The 12,206-nt window shown below is 55.4% G+C and overlaps 7 protein-coding genes across 7 annotated transcripts; 2 read left to right on the top strand and 5 right to left on the bottom strand.

The window, feature by feature from the left end:
• Nucleotides 1-113: 113 nt before the first annotated feature.
• Nucleotides 114-879, top strand: BJX67DRAFT_386642 (uncharacterized protein; the record flags this gene model as incomplete). The annotated part of the gene is made up of 3 exons (XM_071034112.1): nt 114-303; nt 405-534; nt 594-879. 3 exons carry the CDS (start codon nt 114-116, stop codon nt 877-879), a joined length of 606 nt encoding a protein of 201 aa, XP_070880332.1.
• Nucleotides 880-1,175: 296 nt separating this feature from the next.
• On the bottom strand, nt 1,176-2,097 carry BJX67DRAFT_386643 (putative TFIID and and SAGA complex TAF10 subunit; the record flags this gene model as incomplete). The annotated part of the gene is made up of 2 exons (XM_071034113.1): nt 1,176-1,640; nt 1,750-2,097. 2 exons carry the CDS (start codon nt 2,095-2,097, stop codon nt 1,176-1,178), a joined length of 813 nt encoding a protein of 270 aa, XP_070880333.1.
• A 235-nt stretch (nt 2,098-2,332) lies between these two features.
• BJX67DRAFT_368813 (putative MYB DNA binding protein (Tbf1)) lies at nt 2,333-5,669 on the bottom strand. Its single transcript, XM_071030675.1, has 4 exons — nt 4,986-5,669; nt 4,393-4,880; nt 3,691-4,344; nt 2,333-3,635 (listed from the first exon to the last, which is right to left on the bottom strand). Exons 1-4 carry the CDS (start codon nt 5,077-5,079, stop codon nt 2,472-2,474), a joined length of 2,400 nt encoding a protein of 799 aa, XP_070880334.1. The 5' UTR covers nt 5,080-5,669; the 3' UTR covers nt 2,333-2,471.
• Nucleotides 5,670-6,254: 585 nt separating this feature from the next.
• BJX67DRAFT_387296 (uncharacterized protein) lies at nt 6,255-8,736 on the top strand (the record flags this gene model as incomplete). Its single annotated transcript, XM_071034200.1, has 2 exons — nt 6,255-6,917; nt 7,368-8,736. 2 exons carry the CDS (start codon nt 6,255-6,257, stop codon nt 8,688-8,690), a joined length of 1,986 nt encoding a protein of 661 aa, XP_070880335.1. The 3' UTR covers nt 8,691-8,736.
• On the bottom strand, nt 8,729-10,557 carry BJX67DRAFT_386647 (class I adenylate-forming enzyme family protein; the record flags this gene model as incomplete). The annotated part of the gene is made up of 2 exons (XM_071034114.1): nt 8,729-8,956; nt 9,001-10,557. The coding sequence occupies 2 exons, from the start codon at nt 10,555-10,557 to the stop codon at nt 8,729-8,731; spliced, it is 1,785 nt and encodes a 594-aa protein (XP_070880336.1).
• Nucleotides 10,558-10,914: 357 nt separating this feature from the next.
• Nucleotides 10,915-11,530, bottom strand: BJX67DRAFT_376049 (DUF1772 domain-containing protein; the record flags this gene model as incomplete). The annotated part of the gene is made up of 2 exons (XM_071031795.1): nt 10,915-11,384; nt 11,464-11,530. 2 exons carry the CDS (start codon nt 11,528-11,530, stop codon nt 10,915-10,917), a joined length of 537 nt encoding a protein of 178 aa, XP_070880337.1.
• Nucleotides 11,531-11,780: 250 nt separating this feature from the next.
• On the bottom strand, nt 11,781-12,088 carry BJX67DRAFT_386649 (EthD domain-containing protein; the record flags this gene model as incomplete). Its single annotated transcript, XM_071034115.1, has 2 exons — nt 11,781-11,862; nt 11,934-12,088. The coding sequence occupies 2 exons, from the start codon at nt 12,086-12,088 to the stop codon at nt 11,781-11,783; spliced, it is 237 nt and encodes a 78-aa protein (XP_070880338.1).
• Between the last annotated feature and the right edge of the window lie 118 nt (nt 12,089-12,206).

The raw sequence follows: 12,206 nt of genomic DNA on the forward strand, positions 1-12,206 counted from the left end.
TCCAATCTCCTAAGCAAATATCATACGTAAGAATCTGGCTCAACGCCCTCTCCACACACCTCAATTCCACCCCAACAATAACCGGCCAAAAGCGCCAATTTGACGGCTTCGACATGTCCCCCGCCAGTTTCCCCGCGCCCGGAACCCACCCGGAGAACTTCCGTTATAGCGTCTACAACATCCTCGAACCCGTCCCCGAGGAACTGCGCGGGAGGTACGATTTGGTGCATGTGCGGCTGTTAGTTGCTGCGTTGGGGAAGGGGGATGTTGACACGGCTGTGCGGAATCTCGTTTTGCTTTTGCGTGAGTTTACTTCTCCTTTCCTTCCTATAAGTTAGCTAGTGGTATTTGTTCGGGTTTACTCGAATGTATGACATACTGACGAGTTGGGATGGATAATCAAGGACCCGGAGGCTGGATCCAGTGGGAGGACCTGGATAGCTATACCTGGGCTGGACGGGTGCCCAGCTCGCACGTGAAGGAGATGCATGCGCTGATGAGGAGCCATATGGAGGCGCGGGGGATGGAGGAACAGTATGCTCTCTTCCTCTTTTTCTTCCACTACATCTTAGATGAGATACTAATAGGCGAAGTATCCCGAGCGCCTTCGTCGCAGCCGCAACCGCGCACCAAGATCTCCAAAACGTCTCTGCGAGGGCATTCAACACGCTGGAGGGTGGAACCCAGCACAGGGATGCATTCAATAAGGCTTTTCTGTGGTCATGTGCGCGGTCGTCGAAGATGATTCTGCGGGCGCGTGGGGAGGAGAATGTCGAGGCGGAGGCGACGAGGCTTGACGAGGGTGCGAGGCGGGATATTGAGCGCGATGGGATTTTCTGGGATTCAGATGAGCATGTTTTGCTTGCGCAGCGGAGGTAGATTACTGGTTGGTTATTCATCTTAAGTTAGATACGTACAGGATCGGTAGAGCTGGCAGGCCGCGACGGTGCATGCCTTTATGATAGCTGCCCTAGCTATGCGCATCCTCGAGGCGCTTAATTGATCCTTACTATGAGCCCCCAACGCCAGAAACACACGGGTTATCTCCAATAAACGCCGCCCTTAAACGGAACCCAGATTCAAACCGAAGCATCCGATCCAACCTCCCACCCCTCAATCTAGTCCAGAGCACAGCACTCCGGTCCCCAAGCGCCAGATATCCAGTAGACCTCATCTCACCGATAAAACTCCCCCCTCTTAACACTAACCCCATACTCCGAAACCGCCATCCCCAAATCCTCCATCGTAAGCACCGTCCGCCCCTGCCCCGAACCCCCCGACCCCCCACCCCCAAACCCGGCCCTCTGAATCCCCAAATGCGTCCCGGATTTCCCGCCCTTCCCATCCGCCCCCGATGACCCACCACCACCTCCACCAGCGGCAGCGGCACCACCGCCCCCAGGACCGGGAACACCAAGCCCCGAGGCAGCATTCAAACTACCCATGGGGTTACTCGCGGACGAGGAATTCGACGCGCGGATGCGCGCATACTGGTACGAGTCTGCGGCGATATCGGCGATGAACTTCTGGGTTGCGAGGGCGAGGAGGCGCGCGAGGTGCGGCGGGGTTTGGTTGGGCCCCGTTCCGGGGGGTGGGAGGCCGGCGAGGGTGAGGTAGTGTGCTGTTACGGCGTCGGGGATCTATTTTTCGCTCGTTAGCATCTGCTTTCAAGGGTTCGGGGGTTGGGGGCTGGGGTGGGTAATGTAGAGGAACAAGGACGCGGAACGAGGATCGAGGTCCGAGACGTACAATAGGAGCGTAGTCGTCCATCTTGCCCAGGAACTCGCGCAGACTCGTCTCCTTCTTCGACGACTGCGCCTGGTCGACAGACACCGTTTGCACAGGGTTCCCTACGGGTGCGGCCTCCCCGCTAGCACCAGCACCAGCACCAGTAGTTTCCTCGCCGGTCGCTGTCCCAGCAGCTGCAGCGTTATTCGCCATGGAGGAGTTCAGATCGTCTGCGGACGCGTCGAGCAGAGTAGCGTCTGAGGCACCGGGCTCGAGATTGGGCACGACAGTAGCCTCGGATGAGGATTGCGGGATGGTTTGTTCTGCTGATGATGGGCGTTGTGGTTGTGTTGACGGAGGTTCGGACATGGTGAGTTGGCAGGGAGTGTTGGCGGGTGACAGGTGGACAGGGGTTCGGAGGGTGAACGATTCGCGCAGGTCTATGGACGATTTGGTCGCTGGTCCGTTGTCAATGAGAGTGGATTATTCTTACTTATTGGACGCGAGGTGAGGCTGGGATGATATCTGAGGGATTGAGACGTGCTGGGGAGAGTTGAGGTCGTTGGAGCAGTTGCCTGAGGCACTGACCCACTTTTCTGGACTGTTGCTTGCCTGGGGCACCTGTACATGGCCTCGATAACTGCCTGCTAGATTCCCTTGCTTGACAGTTGATTGTTGATTAACTTGTTGTTATAGAAACTAGTTTACACCATCCTACCGCTACCTCGATCATACTGTCTCACTTACTGCCCCACATGCAAATTCGGATCGGTATGCTGCTGCTGGCCAAACTGCTCCCCGTGCACCTCCTTCCCTAGCGTCTGCATCAAATTCTGCTCCGCGGTATGGTCGAACGCCGGATCAGGCGGCATCGGTGATGCAGACATGCTCTCGTGGCCATGCGCAACCTGCTGCGGGTGAGCCCCCGCCAGCGCCATCATCCCCTTGATCCCCTCGACGTGAGCCTTGTCCTCCTCGCCCTGCTTCTTCTGTCGCTCCCGTGCCTCGCGCTTCGCAGCTTGCGCGGGCGCACGCGTTTTCAGCTCCCCGGTCACGAACTTGAGGTAGTAGGGGACTTCGATTCCGCTTTTCAGGAAGAAGAGCTTCAGGTTGCGCGCTTTGTCCTTGAGCTGGACCTGGTTGCGATCTTTGAGCGCTTCGCTGATGGTGCCGCCGGGTCCGAACATGGCCAGTATCTGGCTCCAGTGCGGGCCCTTGACGCGGTCCAGACCTGCCATCAGTGCGTTCTCCTCTTCTGTCGTCCAGGGGCGGCGCTGGCTGGGTAGACCGGACTTGCGGCTGCTCGGCGAAGATTTTGCCGAGGCGGCCATGCGTGCACGCTCGTAGAGGACTTGTGTGGGCTGGGATTGGGAGTAGTGCGGAATGCCCGGCATGTAGCCGTGGTTAGCTGTCGATGAGTTGGGTCGGCCTGGCATCGGAGACGGCGACGGGTGGCTGTATTGTTGGAAATTTGCCTGCATGGGGCTCTGTTGGAAGGTGTAGGTCCCAGGCGACTGTTGGAAACCTGTCGGAGCAGGGCTGGACTGGTACGGTTGCTGGGGCGGGGCATAACTTTGCAAGATTTGGATACCCTGTTGCGGCTGGGAGGTCTGCTGCTGCGACTGCTGCTGCTGTTGTTGGTATTGCTGCACCTGTGCTTGTTGTTGTTGCTGCGCCTGCTGTTGCTGTTGTTGAGCTTGTTGCTGCGAGCGTCGTAAACCGTGACCTTGCAGAGCAATCTGTGCCGCTCGAGCTGCACGCGCAACCAGATCGCCGTGCATGTTCTTGTCAACGGGGACCTCAGGAGCTTGCGGAGCAACGGAGAACTGGCTCTGGAGGGGTGCGTTGGATGGCTCCGAGTCGCCGTTCGATGAAGAGGGTTGCCGTCCTTTTGTGATTTTCTTCGACTAATTCGCATTAGCACTCTGACGGAGAATAGAAGAGTGGCAGTAAAAGGCTAACCTGTTGGTTGTTGATTGTATCAAAGTTCTTCGTAATATACGAACTCAAGTCCCTGAGGAAGTCTTCCCAATGGTACTTATCCGGCAAAGCCTTCATAGCGTCCTCATTGTTGATGTCATTGAGCAGAATGTCGCGTCGCGATCCAGCGCGATTTACAAAATCGGTTTCGCTCGGAGCCAACTGGCGAGTCCCTGGTCGTCTGTCGAGAAGCTGCTGCTCTAAATTATCCGGGAAGAGAAGGTATAGCAGCTCCGTGCGCGTGCGCTCGGTGTTGTTCATGGACGCGATGAACGCCTGGGTCTTGAGCTCGAGAAACAGCGCGCCCTGCTGCTTGAGAAGTCGTCCACCTTCTGGCACAAATACGTCAAGAAAATTTTCATTCAACTCGGAGAATCCGATCTCCTGAGTGCCGAAGATACTCGAGACAAACGAGGCCAGATTTGCTTTGCGGATGGTATCGACTTGAGCGGGCTCAGTGAGCTCGAGATCGGTCGGCGAGAGGAACGACTTTTTAGAGGAGTAGACCTTTTTCGTGTGGTCGAAGAGGGAGCGCATCGTCGCGTAGGCTTGACCGTTTTCCGAGTCCGGCTCCGAGACGAAGGAGGTGATATCCTGGTAGGTCGACTTGGCGAGCAGCGAGAGAATTTGCGTAGACTGTCCAGTCAGAGCGGGCTTCAATAAGCTAGCAGACATAGAACTTACAAGATTATCAAGGATTGGCAGGCTCTGGGTTTTCAAGTGCGAGTTGGCCTTGACAAAAACCATGCCCTTCGGAGCGCCTTGACCGGAAAGGTCTGGCAGCTGCTGCGGCCCGATGGCAACTTGCTCTTCCACTCGTTCTGAGTGATCCATGATATTGGAAATTACTGTCGCCACGTCTGTCGCAACGTTGGGAGTCTGGTCAGATACCGCACGGCTTTCGGCCGGTTGCTCGACATGACCATTCTTGTTTTCCGACGGTTCAACGGAGTCGACAACCCCTGATCCGAGCGCAGATGCCAATTCCTCCTCGATATGGTCTCCGGGGCCTGGAACAGGCGGCTGCTGCGGTTGTCCGTCCCCGTTTGCTTGGTCGTGCAGTTGAGTCGTCAGGGGTTCTTCTGGCTGGGTTTCGAGGCGTCGTTTCTTGGCTGCGCGAGGAGAGATCGAGCCGTCCTCTTCGAGAGGGTGAGAGAGCTGCTTGGGGGGATCTGGGATTCGGCGGTATTAGAATTGATGGAGTAGTGAAGGGATTGATCCGGGTCGAGTGTTACTGGGAAGCCGGGATAGATAGCAGGCAGTGAAGGGTGACTCACCATGATGACCCTCTTCCTTGAGCACAGGCGAGATAGGATTCTCGGACGCCTCTTGACCATCGACGGAAGGGCCTGCTCCCCTGGTGTTGACCATGATGGAAGTCGAAGCGGCTTGGATGACGGCGATGCTTCCAGGATCAGCAATGAGGGCTTAGGGATAGGGCGCGCTTGTAGGGTTTGGAGGTGAAAAGAATGCCATCACGTGGATGCATCCTGGGGCACGTGAAGCTTCAGCCAAAAGAGGTTAGCTTTGATGTTATTGATCTAACCACAGTAGGTCTAGTAGGATTCTGAGCTCTTCCCAAGAGCGTCCCCGGACTATCTTGCCAACGGCTTTGAATCTCTAATTTTATATGACTGGATTTCTAGATTTGTCAGTTGGTTGGTATTCTAGGAATGATGTGGAGATACCACTCATGCTTGAATGTTAATTATGCATAAAGAATACCTGATTCATTATTCTCTAAGTATAGCGATGGAATCGGAACTCTCCACTAATAAATTAAGAGCATGGCAGAACCACTTTCATGCAGCATCGTAAATAGACTAAGACAGTATCAGCTCTGAAGATGACGGTATTTGCACGAGGAAAAGGGGAGGGGAACAAGGAACTTGGGGGGGAGAGTGTAAGTTAACAACAAAAAGACTGGCCTTCAGGGAACTTTTATTTTTCCTGCTTTTCTCGAAGTTTCCTCGTAGAATCTTGCAAATTCAGCACCACCCAAAATGTCAAAAATGTCATTAATCATCATCATTTTTACTGCTCATATATAAAGACCAGCCAGTTTCCTAAGGTGGTCGAGCGAGGGTGAGGATAGTCGACCGGTACTTACCTGTCCAATTAGCATTTTAAGCCCTAACCCGGGCTGACGGTTTGGTTTGGAGGGATACCTTGTGTGTGAAGAGAGCTCCCAACAACATCTTGAGATGGCTGGTGTTTCACAATTCATTTCGGCGTCTATAATCCCGATCTCACGGGGGCCCGAGGTGCTTGCTTGTTGGCTGCATGTAACCCGTACCCCGAGACCTCGGGGCCCGAGTCGGGGAATAATTCGTTTACATGGTGGTGATAAGCAACGATTAGGTCCAGATTTGTCCAGACACGCTGGTTGACAGTGGCGAAGCTATACTGTAACTGAAAGCAGGAGCTGAGTAGGTTTTTGAATCTTAGAGTGACTTCCGAGTCCCGACTCTGCCTCGTTCACTTTTATATCTCACCAGTAGCCCCGTAGTAACCTCGTACTCCAACAGACCAAGACAACAAACAAAATGCCCACCTACGCGATCCTCGGCGCAACAGGCAACACCGGCACAGCGCTGATCCAAAACATCCTGCGCACGCCCTCAAGCCGCGTCAACGCCTACTGCCGCAACAAGGCCAAGCTTCTGCGCCTGCTGCCGGACCTGGACCTCGCCGCAAACAAAAGCGTCGACATCTACGAGGGCTCGATCACAGACCTCGCCCTCATCCACGCCTGCATCCGCAACACAAGCGCCGTTTTCCTCGTCGCGACAACAAACGATAATATCCCCGGCTGCCGCATAAGCCAGGACTCCGTGCGGACGGTCCTCGATGCGCTGCAGAAGATCCGCACGGAGGAGCCCGACCTCCCGCTCCCAAAATTGGTCCTCCTCTCCTCGGCAACGATAGACCCGCACCTGGGGCGGAAAATGCCAGGGTGGTTCAAACCGATCATGAAGACTGCCGCGTCGCACGTCTACAAAGACCTGATCGAGGCCGAGCGCCTCATGCGCGCCAACGAAGCCTGGGTGACCAGCATTTTCATCAAGCCGGGCGGGTTATCCGTGGACATCCAGCGCGGCCACAAGCTCGACTTCGACGAGCAGGAGTCCTTCATTTCGTACCTGGATCTTGCGGCGGCGATGCTGGAGGCTGCGGATGAGGGGGCTGGTCTTTACGATGGGAGGAATGTCGGTGTTGTTAATACCGGGGGTGGTGCGAAGTTTCCGCCGGGCACGCCGAAGTGTATTATTGTTGGGCTACTGAGGCATTTCTTTCCACGGTTGCATCCTTATTTGCCCAGTACGGGGCCGTCCTAGTGGAGGGTGGTGGATTGTAAAGGGGGGGGGATATCAGAGATCTGTCGTCTACTCATAAACTTGGCCCATTTGTCTATTGAAATTTTATTAGGAATAGAGCCGTAGATCATCAGACGGACATCAGCCGCTCACCGGGTGGAAACTCAATAATCTAATTGGCCTCTGAAGCACCGATCGGTAGTCGGACTTCAGATGTCGATTCCCGAGTCGTGGACGAGTTGGACCATCTGGACGAGATGTAACTTATATAACCCCTCTTCGGTACGCCTCTGCTCACCACAAGCATCTTCATCACAAACTAAAAACAAAATGGCCACCCAGATAAACCTCACCGCGTCAACACTCTCCAAAATCCCAAACAACTATGCCCCCTCCCATGGTCAAGACCCAGCCGTAACCCTAACGAACCAACTCCTCCAAATCAACCACGACAAGCTGCACATCTTCTTCCGCGACCTAAACGGCCACAACCACCTCGTCCACAACCTCCTCACCCGCATTGCCATCGGCGCAACACCCGCCCAGCTCCAGACAGCCTTCGACGACGACCTCCCCACCCAGCGGGCCGCCCCGCCGGTGGACGAGGCCGTCGTCGCGAACCTCGGCGAGGAGAAGTACTTCTTCGACAGGATCAGCCAGATAACCCAATACACGAACTTCCTGCGTTTCTTCGAGCGCAAAATTGGCAATCATGGGGATGGATGGAAATGTGTGGTGAACGAGTACGTCTTCTCGCGGAGCCGGATTGCCAATGCGATCCTCCCGCTTATGTATGACGGCGCGTACCACTCGATTATCCACCTCGGTCTCGGGGTCGAATTCGAGCAGCCCAGTATCATTGCTGAGGCGTTGGCGCAGGCTGCGGCGCATGACTCGTTCCGAACCGATTACTTCTTCCTCACGGCGGAGGAGAGAGCCCCACGTTACAAGGGGGACGAGGCGCTGGTTACCCTGTTGAACGAGATCAAGGCGACGCCGAAAATTGTCACTGCCGCAAAGACCCCGGGCCTCATCGGGACGATGAAGATGAAGAAGGCCGTCCTCGCGAACGCCGGGGACGAGATCATCGACATCGTCGCGCGGTTCAGGGTGACGCCGGAGACGCTGGAGAAACGCACGGCGGAGGTCCTGAACTTCTGTGCGTACCTGGCTGGCTCGGCTCAACGGCCAGGCTACGCGCGGAAAATTGACTTCTTCTTCATGCACTGCGTGACGAGTAGTATTTTTTTCAGCGTGCTGAACCGGCAGGACTGGATAGCCGTTGAGGATAAGGTGCGCCTAGTCGAGTGGAAGGGGCGGCTGGATCTGATGTGGTATGCTATCTGTGGGGTTCCGGAGTTGGATATAGACGCTGTGCGTGGGTATCAGGGGCCGCTTACGGGGAACATGGGCTGGGAGGAGCTGTTTGGGGTTGTGAATGAGCAGCATGATGATGGGCATGTGGCGAAGTTTGTGCGGGCGTTGAAGAACGCGGAGGAGGTTTGCAAGGACTTTGAGGATGACGCAGGCTTCATGGTCAAGGGGGATATGTGGTTGAGGATTGCGCGGATGGCGTACGACTCGACGCTGGAGACGACGCCGATGACGCGGTGGGTGGTGATGGCTGGGATGGACAGTGCGTGGAGTTCTGTTCAGAAGGTGTAAGCTTTATCGCTTTCTAGATAGCTATCTAGTATCTATTATTACAGCTGGAGATACTTTAACACGGCTGCCTGGACCTCTGTCCGGATGATCTTGTGCGTTGCGTTGACTGGGAATGTAGACATCCCCAACTGCTGGAGAGAAGCAACTCCACGAAGAGTATACTGCTTCCCCAAGCTGCGGACGACGTGTCTCCTGATCTGCGCTTCGGACCTGCCGCTGAAGCTCTCGAGCACTGCAAACGGGCCGTCGACATTGACCACGCATGTCTATCAATTAGCATCTTTCTGTATCTTCCCGACAGACAGCTCACCTGAGATGCAAACCGCTCCAGACAACTCTCAACCGGTGCGGGCATGACCCCCTTTGCTGTACTCTTTGCAGACCCCTTTGTCCGAATCATATCCTTCCTCCTCCCCAGGATGAACACCAGCCCCTTCCTATCCATCATCGCAACATCCCCCGTATCAAACCACCTCCTCCCACCCTCCTCGTAGAACGACTCCGCAGAAACCCCGTTCAGATACTCTGGAATCGTGCTCCCACAACAAACATGCAATTGCCCCAGCTGTCCCCGTCGACAGACCGTTTTCCTCTCTAAGTCCCAAATCCGCACGATCGCGCCAGCCGCCACACATCCAACGGGACTCATCTCTCCGTAAAAGGGTATCTTCCTGACCTTCCTCCCCGAAAACGGCCAGTGGAACGCCCCTCCGCCTTCAGTCATCCCATGATTCACAACCACGTTCGCAGAGGGAAAAATCCGACAACATCTCTCGAGAATCTCCCTCGTCACAGCGTCCCCTCCCACCTGCACGGTCTTCACACAGTCCACATCCACCCGCCCAGAAACCGAAGACGAACGCGCATCCATCTCGCCCTCAGCAGCATGCACCATCGCCGGCGTAAGCACCACAAAACTCACCCTCTGTCTCCGCACAGACTCGACAAGATCTCCCGCGTCAAACCCATTCCCCGTCATCACGACCGCCCCGCCTGCGCGCCACGTCTGCAGCGTCTGTGCGGGTGCGATCCCGCGGCTGTTATGTGCTTGCTGCAGGGCGCGCGTGCTGTTCTCCGTGTTTAGGAGCCAGGACTGCGAGTGGAGGACGTGTGTCATCCCCGACACGCGGAGGGGACACCCCTTTGGGCGTCCGGAGGTGCCGGACGTGAACATGATTGAGTGCGTGCGGTTGGGGTTGTCCGCGCGGGCGGCGGAGAGGAGGGAGGCTGTTGCGGGGGGTGAGAGGGCGGGAGAGGTGGCGAGGGTGAGAAAAGAAGTCCAAGCTGGGGGTGTGTTTGATTCGGGTTTAGTGAGGGTTATTCCCAGGATGTCTTGGTCCAGGATTTGATTTAGAGAGGTGAGTGTCCTCGTCACTGCGCCTGCACCGGCTTCGTCCTGAACGACGACTATCGAGGGCTTGGTAAGGTCGATCAGATCTCGCAACTCATCCTGCTTCGACGCATCGAGCAGCCCCGGATCCAAACACACGATCGTCAATCTCAGAATCACCGCCATCCACAACAAAACAGCATATTCAACCCCGTTCGGAACCAACAACAACATCGTCGAGTTCGACCGCGCCCCGTGCGCCAGCAAACCGCCCGCAACCCGCAGCGCCGCCCGATGGAGCTGCGTATACGTCCATGCGAGACAGGGCTCGTCGTGGCTGGCGTCACCGACGAGCGAGGAGAGATGCCGTGGTGGCTGGTGTGTGCTGATCACGGCGAGACCATGTGGGTTCTGCCGCAGGCCTCGCTCGATGTGCAGGAACACGGAGGGTTCATTGTGGAGGAGGCCGCCGTCTATCTCTGCAGGCTGCCGAGATGAACAGCACTTGAAGCGGATGAAGGAGCAGAGTCGATCCATTGTCGCTGTTCTGTGTCTCAGGGAGATCTGTATTCTGTAATTCTGTACAGAAACTATACAAACTCCAGGATTGTCCGACTCGGGGTTCAAGCTGGAGTCGGGGTCCGATGTAGGGCTAACTTTAGAGTCGATAGAAAGAAAGGCCGATAAACTAGTCAAATGGAGAAAATAAAAGAAATATTCATAAACTAGTCCAAAATAGACAACAAAATTTAGAATCAATAACCATAGCTGTCTAATAGCTTCCACTCACTCCCTCCATCGCTGGAATCCTCCCACCTGCATCTTTCTACTATTCTATCCCCCCCTCTAAAGTAAACAACACATAACCATAAACCCCAGAGCCATGGTAAATACCTAAACATCAATCCTCAATCCCAATAACCCCCCCACCAGCGGAAAAACACTCCGAGCCAAATGCATCCACGCCCAGCGCACAACCAACCCCCTCACCTCCTCCAACGTTGGCCCCATCTCCCCCATCTCCGCGCCCCTCTGCATCCGAAACAACACCCCATTCGTCGGATTCATAACCACCCACGTAAACGGGACCATCGCCATCGTGAGCCCTCCCGCCCAGAGCGCCCTCCGCCTCCCCCAACCCCAAGCCGATGTCCCTGTTCGTGTCGACGCCTTGACCGTCTTCGACGAAGACGTCTGCTGCGCGGCAATGGAGAAGTACAGCACCGCCGTGGCGATCGAGAGCGTCGGCAGCGCAATGTGTCCGTAGTGGTACATGCGCACCCATTGGTGCAGGAGCTGTGTCGGGTGCGTGGTTGTGTCGAGGAGGACCGGCACGGTTATCCCGCTTAGGGCTGTCATTGCGCCTGTCGACCTCTGGTTAGTACATGGTACTTCCAATAAGTTACCCCTACGGTAAGGGATACCGGGGTTGGGTGAGGGTACCGGAGAGAAATGAGCCGGATATTATGGCGGTGGCTTTTAGCGTTGAGAGGCTTGGAGTGAGAGGCATTGTGCTTGTCGTGGTTGTTGTTGTTGCTGGTGTGCTGGTTGAGAGATGGAGCCCATGAATAAGAATATGAATAACCGTGGAAGAATGTGTGACCTTTAAATGTATTGTATTACTCTGGCGGCAGAGCTCGGATCTGCGTGCTCATCGCAGTCCGACGGCTGATTACGCCTGTGAGACGGAAAAAGTATGCCATACTGCCCTGGTACCTCAGGCTATTAGGTACTGTATGAGTTATACTGTATGCACCACTCTACGCCTTTGCTGGAAAATCACTAAACCCATCAACCACAACCCCCCGATCAACAAACTGCGAGATCCACCCAATCGTCATCCTGCCACCGTGACCGTCAACACCAACACCAACACCCAGAAATACGTACAGAAAAGGGGAAGGGAAACGCACTGACTCCGCTTCGTATCAGCAAACACCTCGTGGTCCCGCACCAGATGCTCCTTATACCACGGATCCTCCTTCATCCGCTTGTACCCCTCCAGATCGCGAAACACGACCTGGCTGAAGCAGTCGTAGTCTGCGATGTTGACCATCTGGGGGTCCATTACCTGGTACATTAGGTTGCGTGTGGATTCCGGGTTGTGGATCTACTCGTCGCCTCTCTCATTAGTATGCGTTCGAAGATGCAGGTGAAGTCAGTTATAAAGAAACAGGAGGTTGGGG

The sequence above is a fragment of the Aspergillus lucknowensis genome (assembly GCF_044049455.1).
Source record: "Aspergillus lucknowensis strain CBS 449.75 chromosome Unknown BJX67scaffold_126, whole genome shotgun sequence".
Lineage (NCBI taxonomy): Eukaryota > Fungi > Ascomycota > Eurotiomycetes > Eurotiales > Aspergillaceae > Aspergillus > Aspergillus lucknowensis.

Coding starts and splice junctions, on each gene's coding strand:
- BJX67DRAFT_368813 (XM_071030675.1), bottom strand. CDS start 5,079: ATGGTCAACACCAGGGGAGCAGGCCCTTCCGTCGATGGTCAAGAGGCG. Junction 4,881..4,985: donor CAAGGAAGAGGGTCATCATG/GTGAGTCACCCT, acceptor GCCGAATCCCAG/ATCCCCCCAAGCAGCTCTCT. Junction 4,345..4,392: donor TGCCAATCCTTGATAATCTT/GTAAGTTCTATG, acceptor CTGACTGGACAG/TCTACGCAAATTCTCTCGCT.